This window comes from Rhineura floridana, chromosome 11 (assembly GCF_030035675.1).
Source record: "Rhineura floridana isolate rRhiFlo1 chromosome 11, rRhiFlo1.hap2, whole genome shotgun sequence".
Lineage (NCBI taxonomy): Eukaryota > Metazoa > Chordata > Lepidosauria > Squamata > Rhineuridae > Rhineura > Rhineura floridana.
The window spans coordinates 46,002,320-46,022,357 of record NC_084490.1 but is presented as its reverse complement, the minus strand read 5'-3'; the positions used below and the strand labels follow the sequence as shown (position 1 = coordinate 46,022,357).

At 45.2% G+C, this 20,038-nt stretch overlaps 2 protein-coding genes across 4 annotated transcripts in view; one reads left to right on the top strand and one right to left on the bottom strand.

Moving 5' to 3' along the window:
* SOCS7 (suppressor of cytokine signaling 7) overlaps positions 1-4,726 on the bottom strand; it is a 38,780-nt gene extending 34,054 nt beyond the window's left edge. For all 3 annotated transcript variants that reach the window (XM_061589614.1, XM_061589613.1, XM_061589615.1), the window contains exon 1: positions 3,349-4,726. In XM_061589614.1, the coding sequence (XP_061445598.1) occupies positions 3,349-4,403 (1,055 nt within the window). In that variant the 5' untranslated portion in view covers positions 4,404-4,726. The remainder of the gene's footprint in view (positions 1-3,348) is intronic.
* Positions 4,727-17,867: 13,141 nt separating this feature from the next.
* Positions 17,868-20,038, top strand: part of GPR179 (G protein-coupled receptor 179) — a 60,201-nt gene continuing 58,030 nt past the window's right edge. The window contains 1 exon segment of the mRNA XM_061590435.1: positions 17,868-18,757. Within this exon segment, the coding sequence (XP_061446419.1) occupies positions 17,868-18,757 (890 nt within the window).

The following is a 20,038-nucleotide window of genomic DNA, read 5'->3' as shown; positions in this document are numbered from 1 at the left end:
TACAAAGACGTAAGCCCAGTTATATTCAATGAGGCTTAAGGTTCCCGATAATTTAAATTACCTTTGCACCTATCCACACATTTCAAACACATAAGCATTGGGTGGGTGGGGGGTGGCAAAATGCCCAGTGAACCTCAGAAACCAGAAGATGTGGCTGCATAACATTGTTGGTGCTCAGGGTATGGGGCCTGGGCACCTTGCACATCTTCTTTGTTCCTCCCCCATTACTAAATTCCCCTCACAAAGCTACAGTTTCCAAAGTCCTCTGGGGGCTGACTGTTAAACCACTCTGATATTTGTAGCTTTGTGAGGGGAATAGGGGTCTCCAAACAGCTCTCAGCACCTTTCACAAACTACCCTTCCCAGGATTCTTTGGGGGAAGCCGTGCCTGTTTAAAGTGGAATAAATGTATGGCGGAAATGTGGTCTCATTGAATACACATAAAGTTGTTCACTTACTCACATCTATAAGCATGTGTTGCAAGAGTCAGAAGAAGGGAAAAAATCTGTAATTTTACACACACACTTTATAATTGCCATGCTTGAAAATGCACAAAAAAGTGTTTATGCCAAGCTAGCCTCAATATGCACCTACAACTACTGTCCGCATGACAGCTTTGTTTGAAGGACACATACTTCAGGTGTTTTCTTTGTTTAGCACATTTATATCCCACTTTTCTTATATAAGGAAAACAAGGCAGTATACATAGTGGGGATTTTTTGAGGAGGGATCTCCAATCCAGGTACTGACCAGACTAAAGGCTGCTTAGCTTCAGCAGGTAGCCACATCATCTACCCTCAGACCATGCCCTGGGACAAGTGACAAAGTATGTGCACAACTCAGGCGGCAAGGGTGGGAAAAGAGTGGACAAGTCCTGCCAAAGTAAACAATATTAAGCCAGGAACATTAGTAGCTTGACTCAGTCTAAAGGTGTCTTCATACATGGAGCGGGGGGGGGGAGAAAAATTGAGAACTGGCTCTGGAACCCCAGTATCCTATGCTCCGCCATATGCTCACAACATTCCCTTTTAAAGGTAGGAGACCCAGGTCAAATCCCCACTTAAATTAGCAGCTTTGCTGTTTGGCCTTAGCCAAGCCAGGGTCTACTAGCTGAACCAACTTCAAGGTTGTTTTAGGGATAAAAAAATGAAATATAAAATTTAAAAGCTTGGTACTACAGCATCTGGAACTATAGGAAAACGTAACTGAAGAACTACAGCTAGGCCAGCCTCACCCTACTATCCAATACTCCCTAAAACTCTACACGTTTTCTGTCAAATCAAAAGGCAACTGCTAAACCTCAAGAATCTGAGGAACTACCATACAACCACCATTCATTACTAGTCCAACACCTGAATATAGATAATTTACTCTTAACCCTTTGAGCTGGCAAAATTAATCAAGACCTTTAAAAAAATCCACTCCCAAGTCTCATAGGGAAAATCTATATTAAGCCCCCTCAGCCTTAAACCCTTCTATCCACAAGTGGAAATCACTACAGTGTACTGTTGGCCTGCCTTCAAGTCAACCCCAACTTATGACGACCCTACGAATAGGGTTGTCATGGTAACCGATATTTAGAGGTGGTTTACCATTGCCTTCCTCTGAGGCTGAGAGGCAGTGACTGGCCCAAGGTCACCCAGTGAGCTTCATGACTCTGTGGGGATTCAAACCCTGGTCTCCCAGATCGTAGTCCAACAGTCTAAACACTACACCACAATTACTACACTAGGTCTCCAATATCAGAGATGCCACCCTTAGTCACATTGCCAAGTGGCAATCAACAGAAAATCCTAGTTACTGTTTATCCCCGGCTTCTCACTATCTTACACAAGCTCTAGGTCAGGGTAGCCAAAATGGTGCCCTCCAGATGTTGTGAATCACAACTATCGTCCTCCCCAACTATTGGCCGCACCAACTGGAGCCAATGGGAGTTGTAGTCCACAATATCCGGAAGGCACCAGGTTGGCTACCGCTGCTTTAGGTGCCCAACACCAGAGAATTCATTTGCAGTCAACGGTCTTTAATTTCTGAAGAAGGAATCCAGTGATAGTCATCTCATTTCACTCCAGGAAAGGAGAATACCAACTCACAAGCCCTCTCAATTGAACACGTTCCAAAGCAGTTCACAGCCTCTTAACTTTTCAACACTATAGAATCCCAGCCTCTATGTGCTGGGTGTGGAGAACCTCTGGCCTTCCAGAACTGTCATCACCTTTGGCCATTGGCCATGCTTGCTGGAGCTGGTGGGGGTTGTAGTTCAGCAACATCTGGAGGGCCAAATGTTCCCCAGCCCTGCTCTATAGTAATCAACAAATCCTCTCTTTGGTATTCAGGGCTTGGAAGCCTGACATATCATAGGAAGCTGCTTCATATAAGGTTAGGTCATTGGTGTGCCTAGGGCAGCGCTGTGTACTCTGAGCGGTAGTAGTAGCTTTCAAGGAGAGGCTTTTTCCAGTTGCCCTCTGCCACTGAAGGATGCATACAGAAGGGTAGGAAGTGGACTCTCCTGAATCCAAACTGGAAGCCAACAAGGTTGAATTATTATTATTATTATTTATTTTATTTATTTATTAGTCGCCCATCTGGCTGGTTGTCCAGCCACTCTGGGCGACCTACAAGATAAAACAATACATTAAAACATTAAAATTTAAAACCATAACAGTAAGAAACCTAACCCACCCCAAAAGCCTGCCTGAAGAGCCAGGTCTTCAAGGCCCGGCGGAAGCTTATCATAGAATTTAACAGCATGTAGTTAAACTATGGAATTGACCCCCACAACAGGCAGTGATGGCCACCAACCTGGACGGCTTTAAAAGATTAGACAAATTCATGGAGGATAAGGCTACTGATGACTACTAGTCATGATGGCCATGCTCTGTCTCTGTAGCAGTATTCGTCCAAATCCCAGTTGCTGGAAATTCACAGGAGACAGTGCACTTTTACTCAGGTCCTGCTTGCAGGCTTCCCATGGGTATCTGGCTGGCCACTGAAAGAAATGGATGCTGGCCTAGATGGACCATTGGCCTGATCCAGCAGGCTCTTCTTATATGGGCAAAGAGCAGGTTTTCTCTTGTGCATTCCAGTTTGAGGCCCTGCCCAATAAAAGCTGGGATCTTACCTCTTCATCCTTCACAGACTCACTTTAATAATAAGCCTGCCTGCCTACCTAGATTCATATCCCAACAACAAACATCAGAAAATCCACCATTACAACTACAGCCTCACCTCCTTACCCACATAGCTTCTACAAAAGACCTCCTTAGGGCCAACCTCAAGCCTTCCTCTACCCGCCCCAAATTCATATCCCCTTTAACTCTCTCTTCCCTCCCCAAGGGCTCCTCTTACCTGCCGGACTCATGCTCCCGACACCCAGGATGGGACACATCGGGGAGACTCCCTGCCGTGCCCGAGGTGGCTCTGGTGGCAGCACCTTGTATCAGCTCCCTCTCCGCGCCCCGTCGGGCACCAGCGGGGGCTGCTGGGTTGCACGACGGTCCACTGCAGCTTTTGGTGCGGAAAAGGCGGCTCAAGCGAATCTTCAAGGAGCCTTTCCTGGAGGAGGCGGATGAGCTGAGTCGGTTGGCTGCGACGGCGGGCACCGGGCCTGCCGGAGGAGGAGAAGGAGCCGGGGTTGCTGGAGCGAGCGGTTGGAAGCCTCTGCCTCCCACGCCGACTGGGCTGGAGGAATCTGCCTGCCCTGCAGCCGCTTCCTCCTCTTCGTCTTCCTCGTCGGGACCGAGAGCTTCCAACACTAGGAGGGCGTCACTAGTCTCTTCCCCCGGAGGTAACAAGGGCATCGTGGGCGGCGGGGCTAGAGGCGGCGGGGGCAAGAGACTCATGCAGGGGCAATCGCCAGGAGGCTTGCCCGGCCCTCCCGGGGTCGTCGGGGGCGCCTGGTGTAGCCCCAAAGCGGCCAGCTGTAGCTCCAGGCCGGCCCCCGGGGGAAAAAGGAGGCCGCCAGCCGCTCCACTCCAGCATCGTCCACCTCCAGGCTCGCCTTTCGGTGCGGCCAGGAGAGCACACCGGTGCCTGGCGCACAAGAGTTCCGAGGACGGTTGAGGCGTCGGAGGCGTCGGCAAACAGGCGGCCGAGGAGACCCCCGACGGTTCTCCAGCTTCGCCAGGGCGGAAGACCAGGAGCTGTGAGCCTCGGAGCCCGCCCGATCTTCCCCGATCCCCGACTACAAGAGCAGAGCTTTCTCCGATGGGTCCTCCAAGCGCCAACCCGGTTGCGGCTGACTCAGCCCCGCCGTAGCCCAACAAACGGCTCAGCACCCGGTACGAGGCCGCTGCTGCTGCAACCGCTTCGCCTCCGCCTCCTCCACCGCCTCCTCCTCCAGCCTCTGCCGCTGCTCCTCCTCCGGCCCGCTGCATCGCGCTAAGGGAGGCGGTGCATTGCATGAAGCAAAAGGCGAGCCGACCTCGCCAAGCACTCTGGACGGGGAGGCCGGCCCCTGAACCAGATCCGCTGTCCAAGATTCAAGATTTTCCTTTTGCTTGCCTTCTTGCTTAGGGGCCCGCCCGAGCAGTGGGTGTGCACGCCCTCCGACTTCCCTTTCCGCTGATGCGACCGATGATGCGATCTCCAATGTGACCAGCCCGTTCACGGCAACTGCTGCGGTTGCTCTCCGCACCGCTCGCGCGCACGCACACACACACGCTCCTCGCTCAGTCTCGATCACGCTTTCTGCCAGCTGTTCCTTCCAAGCTCGAAAGCAAGCAGATGTTTCTAAGTCACGCCCCCGTCCCATTCAACCATGACCCTTCGTTAGGCCACGCCCCGTCCCCGGAAAGCCGCTCCCTTCTTAAAAATTAAATGGAAATGGACTGCCTTCAAGTCGATCCCGACTTATGGCTTCCCTATGCATAGGGTTTGCATGGTTAGCGGTATTCAGAGGGGGTTTACCATTGCCTCCCTCTGAGGCTAGTCCTCCCCAGCTGGCCTGCTCAGCTTGCCACAACTGCACAAGCCAGCCCCTTCCTTGTCCACAAGTGGGGGGGGAGTGTGGAACTGGGCTCCTTGGGACTATGCAGCTTGCCCATGGCTGCACAGGTGGCAGGGCACGTGACCCTTGAGCCACTCACTGTGGGGTGATCTTTAGCTGGCCTTTTACTCCGAGCAGAGATTTGATCTCATAGACTCTGGACTCCCAGCCAGGCTGTCCTCCCCATTGTGCTATACTAGCTGTCTTAAAAATATCCCACCTCAAATTTAAGAGCCGTGTCTTAGGTTGGTAGTACAGAAGAGAAAATGGGATTGACACCTGGTTTGTTTCTGAGCAATTTTCTCTGTGCCCTTCACAACTATGTGACAGGCAGAAAATAGACTGGTGTAGCTTTCCCCCAGTACAGAGAGCAAGCTGTGATGCGACTTAGACGGTGGGAGCCCCAATGGAAGATATAAAGTAGGCAAAATGGCATCTAGTTTTGATAGCACCAACAGAAAGTATGAAAGAAAAAGATGTTTTATCCAGTAGTGTGGCAAATTCAGAAGTGCAGGGTCCTTTCATGATAGTCACACCCACGGTCCTCCCTCTTCTTTTGCTGTTGGGTTGAGAATGAGATCTTTGTTAATGCCTTCTCCCTCAACAACAGATGTCCCTAGGAGCCAATCAGCACAAAAGAGGAGAGTGTTAGCAACTGAAAAGAGTTTTCTCAGTGGTTGACTGGCCTCCTTTCACTCTGCTTGGTTCCAATCAACTGGAAAAGACAAGGAAGTATGTTAGAAGACTCATCTCAGTAGCTAACACAATCTCCTTTCATGCTGATTGGCTCATAGGATGCTGGAGACATTGGGACCCTGCACCCAAAAAATAAAGGGTCTAAGACCCCCTGAGATCCTAGATGACTACACCACTGGTTTTAGCCATACTAAACTTCTAAACAAGAGGGCTGCATGGGTTGAAGGCTGTAGAAGTCATGCCTTGTAACCTGGAAATCCTCACATTCTGGATGTGCAAAGTTATGACTATTCCACAATAAATGAAAGGCACTTTGAACATGCTCAGGAGCACCCTTCATTACAATTTCACATCTCACAGCTAAGCCTTGATATTAGGCTCCAGGATCAAGCCATACCTGTAGTGTACAGCTTTGCCCAGATTAAGCCTTACTTTTACTAGGCCAGGTATGAGGTTTGATGGGGGAGTATGTAAGGTTCTTTGTTTCACAGGATAGTTCTTACAATAGTTCTGTGAAATTCAGAAGCTTGCACATTTCCATACCAACTGAAGCTGATTCTATGAAAATATCATTTCATCTGCTTGTCATTCACATGTGAAGAGAGGGATGACTTGGTTTGAACCAGAGTTCAGTCCTGGGAGTGGAAATGTGTTTTTGGATATATTTTCAGTTATACGAGGACAGTTAGTAGATTACTTGGTGGCAAGAGGGCAATGCACATGTTCAGAAGTACTCTGTAGCTTAATTCCACAATATATAAGACCATGCGCTCAATAAATTCCTAACTTGGGTTGCCACTCTTTTCTCCTATCTTCTTAACAACTGCATGAGAGTCACAAATTCAAAGGTGCAGTTTCCTCCATTACTTCATCTCCATGCTCATTAAAGTTGTACCTGTTTAATTTATCCTTCTAATGCAGCTGATATGGACACAAGAGCTTTGACTCAAAAGGGTAGCAATGCTCATTCTCACATCTAGGGCCATATTCTTTAGAGAGACACACATCACAGCAGTCTTCCCAATATGCACCAGCCCCCTGAAATAGAATCACCTGTCTTTCTCCTTCAGTTCCATAGATTCTGCCTCCTGGTGTGGAAGTTTTGAAAGAGAGCCATATCTTGTGCTGGACACCCCTGCTCCCTGCAAAGGCTAAAACTTCTATCAAGTTTCCTTCAGTCTAAAACATAGCCCTCTGAAAGAACTAGCTTCCCACTTATGTCCATCTATGCTTCACACTCTCTTCCTAGTTCTAAAATCTTTTAAAGGCATTGAACCCTCATATGTTAACTTGCTCTGCTCCTCAAAGATCCTATATTTTAAGGCTGTACCTAACAGCACACCACATCTAGGAAACACCCAGCATTAGGACAAAACCAGTCTTCCCAACAAGATTCACCTCTACGTGCTAAAACATCTTTTGTGATGTAATAGAAGTCCTCCCATTAAGCCACAATCAAACAACCCATCCTTATTAGAAATACACTGGAATAGTGTCTTTAATTTGGGGACAAGGTACACATTATACTAAATGCATTATTGTTTTAACACTGAGAGCCTCTCCAGGCTGGTGGTGTTTTTCTTTCTGTGGGTACATCCTGCAACATGTCATTGACATAATAGTGCATTAGTTGTGGATTTATACTGGGTCACTATTCACACTGATCTGGGAGTAGGAATGGGCGAATATAGCAGTTTTGGTTTGTCTCAGTTTCTCATTTTTCCAATGTTAAGTTTGGTCCTCAACATTTCCACATCTGTTTGTGATTTTTTTTAAAGTCCTCATGAAAATTCATCAGCGTTGTAGTGTGAATTTCTCCTAATCACACTTTTTAGTTTAATTTTTCCTAATATAGACATTTTTACAAAACAAATCCCATATATCATTAATTTTGCAAGTTATTTTCACTAATATATGCATTTGTATGAATACTTAACCCTAATAGATGCATTAAATACAGTTAAATAAATTTAAACAACAACTTGGCTGAAGAAATACATTGCAAAATTCAGAGAACTGCGAATTTTGAAAGATGGCTTGTGTTTTGGCTTGTGTATTGTTTCAAAAAGTGCAAATTAAATAATTTTGCCTTTAAATGTGAACTGAGTCTAATTTCTTCCACATCCCTATGTGGGAGTAAGCCCCGTGGAAAACAATGGACGTTATAATGTCGTCACCAACAATGTTTATCGCCCTCCTTACTGGACTCCCAGGTAGCACTTTGGTGAAGGGCAGCATTGTTGCTTATGAATGGAAGCCAAACTCAGCTCCCATTCATGGTGGCTGCCCATCATCTTAATTTACCCAACATGCATGCATAGCTTTCACAGATCTATGGACAGGGACATTTTGGGTAACTTAAAATGGCAGGCAGCCACCATGGATGGGAGCCAAGCTTGGCTCCCATTCAAAAGTGGCATCACCACCTGCCCACTGTTAAAATGGCCATCTGGGTGCATGGTGAGGATGATGGTAAGTGGCGTCACATCCAGGGGAGATGAGTGAGGGGCCCTTCTGAGCCACTGGGGCTCTTAGCCAGTGCCCCACCTGGCTGACTGCTACAACTAAGTCTGGGTAGAACTGCCCCTGGAACATCTTACCACTTGAGAAAATGTAGAATGCTGAATGATATAATAAACATCTTAGAGGGTTGTCATAAAAATTACTGAAAAAATGTAGTGTTGCACGCCTCCTCAATCTCTGAACAGTAAGATTTCTGGGGTCCCTGCGCTTCTCCAGGGTTTGGTTTCCTTTGGGAAGAAGGTCAGCAGAGACTGTGGTGCCTTTATGAAATATGGTTTATTTATTTACACACATTCCAACCTGAGCTTAAGAATGGAGAGGTTCAATGCATCAGCAGTCCAATATCCAGCTTTTCCATCTGGGTTGCAGGAGGCATCCTAAAGCCATGGTGCAGAGGGATGGCCTCTCTGCCTGCCTGCAGTTACCAGCCTTTCTCTAGACACAAATAAAACTACAAAACTCTCCTGGGCTCCGGGAGGGGGGGGCTCTCCTGAAGAGTTTCAATGACAAACGGGTCTTCCTGGCCCATTCACCATTGCTGGGCAACTGATAGACCTATTATCCTACCTGGCCAATCTATTTGGTTAATAAAAGACTCATTTGACCAGCAGAGAGTTCCTCATTCCAAGGCACAGGATTCCAAATCAGAGGCTGGAAAGGGGACCCACAGGAATCATCCATCCCAACCCCCATGCTCATAACAGTATGTAAGGTGCTTTGTAAACTCTAACATTCTATATAAATTATTGCTGTTCTTATTAGTAGTAGTAATAGTAGTAGTACTGCTACTTCATTACCCCTGATAACAAAACCCCACACACTAATATTTTATTATTATTATTATTTGATTTATATCCCGCCCTTCCTCCCAGCAGGAGCCCAGGGCGGCAAACAAAAGTGCTAAAAACACATCAAAACATAATAAAAACAGACCTTAAAATACATTAAAACAGAACTTTAAAAACATTTTTAAAGCTTTAAAACCATCTTTAAAAAGGGTTAAAAAACATTGTGGTTTAAAAAAAAAATAGTAAAAGCAATTCCAACACATATGCAAACTGGGATAGGTCTCAGCTTAAAAGGCTTGCTGAAAGAAGAAAGTCTTCCAAAGGCACTGAAAAGATAACAGAGATGGCTCCTGCCTAATATTCAAGGGGAGGGAATTCCACAGGGTAGGTGCCGCCACACTAGAGGTCCATTTCCTATATTGTGCGGAATGGACCTCCTGATAAGATGGTATCTGCAGGAGGCCCTCGCCTGCAGAGCGCAGTGATCGACTTGGTATATAAGGGATAAGACAGTCAGGTATCCTGGTCCCGAGCTGTATAGGGCTTTGTACACCAAAACTAGAACCTTGAACTTGGCCTCGTAGCAAATGGGCAGCCAGTGCAATTCTTTCTTCAGTGGGGTGACCTGTTGAAGATACCCTGCCCCAGTGAGCAGTCTCAATGCCACATTTTGCACGAGCTGCAGCTTCTGGACCAACCTCAAAGGTAGCCCCACACAGAGCACATTACAGTAATGCAGCCTGGAGGTTACCAGTGCGTGGACAACAGTGGTCAGGCTATCCTGGTTCAGAAACGGCTGCAGCTGTCTCAGCAGCAGAAGCTGGTAGAAGGCACTCCTAGCCACAGAGGTCACCTGGGCCTCTAGCAACAAAGATGGATCCAGCTGAATGGATCCGGCTGAATTGATAAAAATGAATGTTTTTATTACTGAAAAGAGGAATAAGCAAGTAACAATGCTCTCTCAAATGGAAAAGTTTGCTACTCAATTTGGATGCAAATGAGACTTTTAACCATCAAGATTGGGGTTCAACTAATGCAGCTTCCCCTCGTATAAACATATATCCAATACAATTAGACCTAGATGATATAAGGCTAGGCTAGGCTGTAGTTTTGCTTTGATTGAAAACAGGAGTAATTGTGGGGTGGGGTCGTGTGTTTTGCAAAAAAGAGGATACAAGCCCACAGCCATGCTATAAGCTTAATGCGTAACATAATTATTTATCTTTGTAGAAGTATAACTGCACACACAGGGGGAGAGAAACTTCAGTCTGATCAGTGTTCTGGCTCAGAGTAACGGGATGGATATATATATTTGGCTTTTACATCACTAAACGCAATTTGCATTCCAGGACCAGAATGTTTGGGTAAATTCAGAGTTAAAGTTTATGAGAAGGGAGAGGAGGAGAGGGGAAGGTCCCTCTTTAGCTGGAAACAACATTGGTGAAGAGTTTAAAGCAGTCTGAAAGACATGTGCACACTCATTCCACTTTTGCCTCTGGTAAATAGGTTTGGCAAGCTTTTGGACTGTAATATTATCATAATCAGTGGAGGCTGACCCACTTGGCAGTGGTTCTTAACCTTTTCCACTGCCAGCACCCCTTGGATTTCCAAAATATGCTCTCACATCCTCTGAAAAAATACCACTAATTTTTAATTTTAATTTAATTTAATTTAATGTGTGTTTTAGCCTAACTTAGCTAAGATAAATGCATTTTTAAAATCTCTTGAACAAAGCCTCACACCCCTAGAAAAAGTGTCTCGCACCCCCAGGGGTGCGTGCACCCCTGGTTAAGAACCACTGCCTAGGGTTACTGGGGCACATCTCACCAAAGAAGGATATGAAGCAATTTTTTAAAAACTCCCTCCCCCTGGCACCAAATTGCAAAATCCACCCTCTTTCCTGTCCCACAGACATTTTACACTTCTATGAACTTCCAGAGACTTGGAGAAGCATTTCTGTCAGCCTCCTGTTCTCTGGCCAGTCAGGTCCCTGCACCACTCAGCCAATCCAAATCCAAAAGTATAGCTATGGCAAAGATCTGCCCCATGTATCTCTAAGCAGAAAAACCATGTGACTTGGAGGGCTTGCCTGCATTCCAGCCCTCGCTGGGAAGGCTCTCGCTCTCTTTGTTGTTATGAGGGTATACAGTTGCCTCACTATAAAACTTAGTAGGGCTGCCAAGAAGTCCAGTCTGAGGATGCTCAGAGTTGTTTCCTTGAAGGCTGCACCCACAGAGCCGTAACTAGGCCGCGGTACTGTGCTTAGCTTCCCTGATAGTCTGTTTGCTTATTTTTAATTTATTTGCTGAATTGTTATTTCACTGAACTGCCTAGTTGTGTGAGTGAGCACCAGCAGACACACTGTAAGAACAATAAATGTACTTTGTACAATAAATGTTTTATTTATACCATTTTTGTTTATTGGACAGGAAGGGAGGCTTAAAATAATTGTTTTAAAAAATGTGTTTTCTAAACCTGCCACAGTTCACCCTCATTAAAAGCTGATGGAATAATTAGGATAATTAATTGTGTTGAGAGAGAAGAGGGGAGTTGTTTTATGGAAAGGCATGATGGGATATGTATTTCTTTTTGCATCCTGTGAGTCTGGTAACTTGTTGATTATGGAAATAGTGCCTGCAACTTGGTTTAATCTTTGATTGTTATTGTGAATGTACTGATTGTTATTGTCAGTTTGGTGTGGGGAGACTGAGTGCAGAACAATAATAGTGTGGTGATTCTAAGATGTACTCTTTACACAACAATTTTATTTAGAACAAACTAGAACACACATTAAGCATGAGAAAAGCCCACACGAGAAGTTCTATAATGGCTGAGCCTTGTTTTAGGCCTCTGTTAAACTGCAAGAATAGTTCTGCAAGAAAATAAAAGTTAATTTATTCACATCTTTCTTGCCTGGAGTGTAACATCAGCTTTTTTTTTTTTGCAAAACCAGGCCTATTCTAGGCTCAGATTGGATTCCTGTAACATGACAGTGATGAATTTCTTTGGGTGCTAGAGCCAGTTCTGATTTTTTCCCTGGCATTTTGATAAAAGAATAGCAGTGATTCCATGTATCATGATGACTGGGAATGAAGAGTTTATAGTTCAGGCTGTAGTTACTGTTGTGGAATCATCTTATTAAATATAGAGATTCCGCATTGGGGAGGCAGGTGCAAATTAGCCATGGCTAGGGGTAACCAAGTAGCCATTGCTTATAGCAGAAACAAAACAATAGTCCAGTAGCACTTTAACGATTAGCAAATGTAGTATACATAAGCTTTCATGGTGCATCTGATGAAGCGGACTCAAGCCAAATCAACTTATGCTATACTAAATTTGTTCGTCTTGAAGGTGCAAGTACTGTTCTTTTTGTTGTTTTGCTAAAATAATACTATGATCTACTTTACAGGATGGCTGTGAAGATACAAAGACTATAAAATACTTTGGCAAACCTAAAATGCTATTACAAAAAGTAAGATGGTGTAGAAGATGGTTCAGATGATAACAGTGTGCAGAGCCTGTATGTGGGACAGGAGCATGGATTGCCCCCACCCAAGCAAGCCTGTCCAAGCAGTCAATCACACATTGGACTTGCCAAGGACCTACATGCAAAGTGCAGCATTTGTTGGCCTGGATATCGTGATTGTGTCCCAGATTCTTTTTTCCTTTGGTTTTGACGTTGGGCTTTTTATTATTCCATATCTGCCCCCTCCCCCAATTCAAAATTAGAGGCAGACAGGATGGAGAGAGGCTTTTTATTTTGAGTATTTGTTATTGATGTATTGCATTTATATCTATTCCACCTTTCGTCCAAGGAGCTAAGATGGCATTCCTGGGTCTCCTTTTCCCAGTGTTATCCTCACAACAACCCAATGAGCTAGGTTAGGCTGAGAGACAGTGACTGGCCCATGGTCACCAGTGAGTTTCCTGGCTTATCTTAACCATGGCCTCCCAGGTTCTAGTCCACTTAATATCGCTGTACCTTATTCCACATTCTGGAAAAAAGATGTAGAAGTTAACAATCTGGGCAAGGGTAATAATGTTTTCCCATAGGTGAGGAAATGTATGGGGTCCCTTGATAACAGTTCTGTGCGGCACCTTTAATACTGACCAACTAAGGCTGCAATCCTGTTCATATTTATCAGGGAGCAATCCCCATGGAATACAGTGGAGCTTGCTTCTGAGTAATGTACAGTGATCATGGCATGAACCCACACTAGAGATTGTAAAACCAGGGACCCCTTCTGAACCAATGAACCAAGGTTAGACACTTAGGCTGCAATCCAATAGACGCTTACGTGGGAGTGAGTTCCATTGAACCCAATGGAGCTGAGCAGACACTGGATTGCAGCCTAAGATGCTAAATATTTAAGAAGTGTTCACTGGGGTTTTTTTGCAAATGAGGAGGAAAGGGAGAGAACCAGAATAGGTAGGGCTCACACAACTTTTCTCCCAGCAGAGAAGCAACTGTGACACCAGGGATCCCTTCTGAACCAAAGTAAGACACTTTTCAGTTTAGTTAGTTGCTCACCATTTGTAAAACTATAATGCTTACATGTCCTCAGTATCTTCGCAAGAGGGGAAAAAAGGGGAGAAAACCAGAAGAAGCTGGCCATGCTGCTGTGACCTCCTAGCAGTCCCACCAGGTCTAGTGAGAACCAGCTGCCACTGATTATTGTCATGATTTCTTCCTACACATTTCCAATCCTATTACCCCTTAGACCCTATTTATTTCTATTAAACTATTTTTTGTATTAAAAACTTGCAAAACGTTTTAACTGGAGGTGGCAGTGGAACAAGAGAAATATGTGTACATACCATGGAAACTGAAACCCCTCTCATATCTCTCCTACGTCCCTTAAAGTTTGTTCTCTCCAACGTTAATCTCTTTTATCTGTTGTCTAGTTAGTTTTTTAAACAGTAATAATTTAAAATTAGCAGCAAAGGGGAGAAAGCACAAGGGGAGGCATTTCTCCAAGCCTGATTCATGAAGCCCCAACTTTTTCCTCCTCAAAAATCCTTTAAGACTTCCTTCTTCACCAGAGCCTTCCATTCATTGCCTAAGCCAGGGCCCTTCTGGATGTAATTGTTATTCTGCATTCATGACGATTTGTCCTTACAAAGGTATTGGGGCAGTTATATGCAATCCTGCTTTCAATACTGTTTACGCCTGCAAAAGTTTCAGGGTGGACATGGACATACTGCTTCACTTCTAATTAGTGCGTGTCCTGTAGCTTCCTGCTGAAATCCTGTAACTTTTCACGTTCTGGGGTGTGGGTGGAGTGGGGTTGTTGTCCCGCTTTTGTTGTGCTACAGCACAAGAATGTCCCTCCAGAAAGCAATAATGCGGTAACACTGGGAAAGCATCGCAGAGCAACTAATAAAATGGAATTATGTGTGAACAGTCTGGTATAAATCCATCAGTGTTGCACTATTATTGTGTCAATTGCATGTTGCACAATACATCCACAAAAATTCTGGCGGAGCCCCCATTACCACCTGACTCTCCTGAAATCCTTGGCCTTTTTCCTTCCTCCCCACTCCAGTCTTGTCCAGTAGTGTAGTGGCAAATTCAGAGCTGCAGGGTCCCTTCATGATAGTTACAGCCACACACACTCTTTTTTTTTGCTGATGGGTTGAGAATTAGATTCTTGCTAATGCCTTCTCCCACAACAATAGACATCCCTAGCAGGCAATCAGCATGAAAGGGGAGTGTGTTAGCTACTGAGAAGAGTCCTCTCAGTGACTCACCTCCTTAGCTCTGATTGGCTCCAATTAGCAGAAAAGGACAAGCATGTCAGAAGAGTCTTCTCATGGATAACACACTTGCCTTTCATGCTGATTGGCTCGTAGGATGCTGAAGACATAGGGACCCTGCTGAGATCCTGCTTCCAAAAAAGTAAGGGGTCTAAGACCCCCAGAGACCCTAGACAACTACACCACTGGTCTTGTCTGATAAACTGTAAGCTCTCTACGCAGGGAATTTGCATCTTCTCCGTGCAATACATTGGACTTATCCAGTCTTCTGATAGCTAGTATAATCTTCTTAAAAAGGACCATCAACGACCTAGACGTCTTGAAGATTTTACATTCTTTCCTTTGTGTAGTGTTTTTCTCAATGTGGCTGATTAAGTTATTGTATGACCTTTTCAAAACCTATTCTGAAAGTAAAAGGGAAACAATCCCATAACAGGATGCTTCTGGATGATGTGAGCATGCCCAAACTCTCATCAAGAACCACATCTTTGGTCATGAAGATTGTCCCTATTTATGATTTTCATTTTCCAGTCAAATCTTAATTATTTCAAGTGTAGCACTGAATGTCCACAGGATTCACTCCTAAACAGCATGGCAGTCTATGAAACCGGGTTATGAGGCTACCCATTCTTTCAGACAAGGACAGCCCTTCCATTTGGTAGTGTGAGGCAGCTGCCTCAGGTGGCACATGCTGAGGGGCAGGGAATGGACAGAGCTGAGTGCACCACACAGACTGCAGTGCATCACATAAGCTAGCCTATTGCCCTCAGGTGCAGCAGAGGATACTGTTCCATTACCCATGTTCATGTAAAATTCAACAGCCCATTCCGGCAGCTCGTGTATGTGAAATGGTGGGGAGGTACCATCTTGTCCTTTACCTCAGGCAGTAAAATGTCTTGTGCCAGACCTGGTTTCAGAACTGGGAATGCAGTAGTGTTGGGTTTCTAAGGCTGTGTATACACCATTACATTTAAAGCACATTTAATCACATGGCTTCCACCAAAGAATTTCTGGGAACTGTAGTTTACCCCTCACAGTTACAGTTCCCAGCACCCTTAATGAACTACGGTTCCCAGGATTGTTTGTGGGAGGGGAAATGTACTTGAAATGTATTGGGGGGTACACAGGCTTCCTGCTTGCAGGGTTAAGCCGAGTTCAAGGCTATTTTAATCTAATAAGGTTAAAACTAATGTGGACAACAGGGAAGGAGAAAAAAATCAAAACTTTCAGCATAGGCATTTTAATGTCAATAAACATGCTCTGAATGAGAACAGTTTTCAAGGCCCCCTTGAGGAATTATATGACTGAAATATGAATTAAAGGGAAGCGGGGGTGAGGAGAATCCTTTCCTTTCAATCTGATTCACTAATGTGGAAAAGCAATTTCATTTGCAGCTTCTCCTCTCCTTTGATCTCTTGCCATTTGTCTCCCTTCCCACCATATTTCTACCCTAACTTCCAGGGCCAGCCCAAGACATTTTGTTGCCTGAGGTGAAGCCCAAAATGGTTCCATCCACCTCCATTCCATGGCATGTACAGAACCTGACTGGACTGGCAGTTGAATCTTCTTCAACATGGGTGACAGGGCAGCATCCTCCACTGCCCCCAAGTTTAAGGCCCCAGGACATGTGGCATATAAAGCTCTGTCCATCAACAGAGGGCAGTGGCTAGAGGGCTCAGGAGCTCCCCAGCATTTGCCACTTGGGGAGGTCACCTCACTCTACCTAACAGTAGGACCGGCCTTGTATCTCCCAGCCATTGTTGTCTTCTTTCCAGCTCATGCTTCCTCTTGACAAATGTCATTCATCCTCTCCAGTGTTTAGGAGTCAAGTCAAAATTTATTTCACTGTAAAGCAAAAGGCCATAGTGAATAACAAAAGGATTAAGCAAGATTGAATTACCAGCACTAATTTACAATCAGTGTTAAAAGATAAACATGGTGAACACACAGCATAAAAATACACCTTCCCTTGATTATGAAAGGGATTTTATGAAAGACAATGAGACAGAATAGCAACCTAAACCCAAATAATGAAAACTGACACATCCAACTGATAGAAAAGCACACCACAGGAATGTGGAATATGCTTTGGTTAAATGGTAATGAAAATACACTTTGCATATGTGCAGGGATACTCTTCTTTATTATAGTTTCTTATCATTCAGAACTGAGCCTTGGCATTGGGGATTCTGGAGGCTGAGCCCTGGTAAACTCTGGCTCAGATTAGTTCATGGTTGTCTTCCATGCTTCTCTCTTCTTCAAATCACCCTCGTCATCCTGCTCTCTCTCTATTTCACACATACCCCTCCTATACCATCTCAACATATAGACAGCAATAGGACAAAACACTCTGCAAATTCTCCATCCTTGTTTTACCCTTCTTCCCTTCCACCCTTCCCCAGTGCCTCAACAGTGAATTATATTTAGCAGCATGATACAAACATCAGTAGGCAGTAGTTGACCTTATAAATGACTATCATGGTGTTAGTCAAGCTGATGAAGGGGGGGGGGAATAAAGGCAAGGAGGGAAGGGAAAGGGAGGGGTGAGGTGGGAAGACAAATTTCCTGTTGCCATGACACTCCCTCTCCCTGCCTGTCTCCCTCTCTCCCTGCCTGTCTCCCTCTTTGGCCTTACACAGGATTTCTCCATTTCAAGCATTAGCAAGTGAGGCTGTTGATAGAGCACTGTGTGTGTGTGTGTGTGTGTATCTGCAGAGATTTAAAAGCCCAGGCATATAATAGTAGCCGAGGAGGGGAAGGGAGCGAGGGGGGGAGTGCCAGCAGCTGCTCATATTGTGGTGACGTCTGCTCCATCACCAGCCAGGGAGGACAGAAGCAGAGGGAGAGCAAAAATCAGAGAGTGGGAAAGACAGAAAGAAAGAAAGTCCTGAAAAAAGGAGGCTGGGAACTCTTTGGCAGGGGTGCCAATGTCCTTTAGGGATGTTCCTCTTGGAGATGGACTGGCTTCCTTCATTGCTTCTCACGTTTTTCTTCCTCCACCTCTTGAGGATCTCTAGATCCCCACCGGATGCATCAAGACTTCCCAAGAGGGCTTCCTCGTGGCTGAAATGATCCCCGCCAGATGACTCTGGCATTTCTGAGCCTTTTGCTGAACCATGGAGACCTGCCTATTGAGGTTTCTTCTTGGGTGCTTCCATCTGGAACTCCTTTGGGCAGCTGGGATCTTCCAGCATCAACGGTCAGCACCTCCCAAGACCACGACTCCCAAAGTAAAGGAATTGATCTCCTCCTCCTCCTCCTCCCTTTCATCTTCTTCTTTGGCTTCACCTTTCACTTGGATGCCTACCCTTAACTTGGAAAAGACTGATCCTGAGGGATCAGAGGCAGCAGTGGCTTTCCTGTACTCTGGGAAGGTGTTGCACCTCTTGCAAGCCAACTGCACCCGGAGGTTTGAGGTGAGGGATATGGGGAAGGCCTCTGGCCCTCCATCAGCTTTGCGTTTCTACTTGCGCAGTACTACTGACACCCTGACTCATGCCACCAATTTCCTCAACATGGTCTTCCAGACCAATGACATCAGGGAGTCCACCGTGAAAGAGGATGTTGAGTGGTACCACGCCTTGGTCAGAAGTGTTATGGAAGGAGATTCCCAAGTTTACCGAGCCGTGCTGACCTTTGATGCTCACCCGGTGTCTTCCAAGCCCCAGATGATGCTTCAGGCTACCAAGGAAAACAATGAGATCTTACTCCAAGATCTCTCAGCCTCTGCAGAGAGCTTGAGGAATCTGATGTGGGAAAATGAGTGGTACAACTTCTTCCGGTTCCAGAAAGCCCCATTGCTCTACAAACGAACCCTCAGCAATGACCTCAAGACCTTGGACACTCCCAAATGGAGCCAAGGAGATAGTTATGTGATGGATACTGGCCATGTCAAGTGGTCACTACCTTTCCTGGAATGTGAAGATGGGAAATTCTTGCCCAACTGGATGGTCACACTGTCCGCTTCCTTCTATGGCCTCAAACCTGACCAGAATCCAGAATTCAAGTGAGTGGGGGAAGGATGGTGGTGAGGGATGTTTCGGTGTGGACCAAACTACTCGTTAGGATTTGATCTCCTAACATTAAAAACAAAACAAAACTTCTAAGCATCTGCTGGGGGCGGGACTGGGTAGGGAAGAAGTCTTGGGAAGGTTAATATAGGGCTAGATTGGGCATTTACCATTACCATTACCTTTATTCATAAAATTCATAACCCACTGAGTAGCCCATCAGAAGCTTGCAGTGGCTTACTATAATATTACAAAGACTTTTTAAAAAGGATGCCCAATCCCAGAGGTAGGTGAGGTGTTCAAAGAACAAAGAGAAAGCATTCAATGCAAGTTCAGAGATTCTCATTTATTCTAAAATTTCCTATGTCCCAGGGTCAAATCTCGGAGAATCCAGACTCAAATCAAACTCTGGGACCCCCAACTATTCTGTCAGTCCCCTGCCCCATTATGTTTTGACACAGCAGAAGTTGGGCCTGAAGAGGAGAGAAAGTCCATCCCATCTAGGTTTACCATTAGAGATGGGTGAATCTGTCTGTTTCTCTCAATTTCTCTTTTTTCCACTCTTCAGTTCTCCATATTTCAAATCAGTTTGCTAATTCTCTTTAAAGTCCTCATGAAAATTCATCAGCATTTTTGTGTGAATGTCTAATATACACATTTTTGCAAAGCAACTTTCCCTAACAGAATGCATTTTTGTGTTATTTTCACTAGTATATGCACACTTTAAGCTAGTATATGCCTTTTTCTACCCATCATGGCTGGAGAACTGCATTGCAAAATTTGGAGAAGTGCAAATTTCAAAGGTTGGCTGTGTTTTGATTTGTGTATTGTTTCAGAAAGTGCAAATTAAGTAGGTTTGCCTTTAAATGTGAAATGAACCAAATTTCTCCCCTATCCCTTTCTTGCCACCTCTTCCTTATTTCAAGAAACAGTTCCTGCATTCCTCGAAACAAGGACCAGGTGGCAAGCCTACTATCTTTCCCCAGCCACTGCCACATCAGCGTTGTTCTAAGTAACCAGCTGTATCTTCTTAACATGTAAAGGCAGAGGTGCTGGGGGCTCCAGCCTGAACTAAAAGTCTTTTGATTGACGATATAGGTGTGGTTGCTTAGCAGTGAGGGAAATGCACTCTGTATTGCTCAGAGGCGGCTAGAGCCTTTGCTCTCCCACCCACCCAGAGAAAGACAAAAGCTATGAGTCCACAAAAGTTGTTACTAGTGCGGTTTGCCCCAACATACTTCCACCAATAATTTGTGGCTTATGGGGGGGGGGAGAAA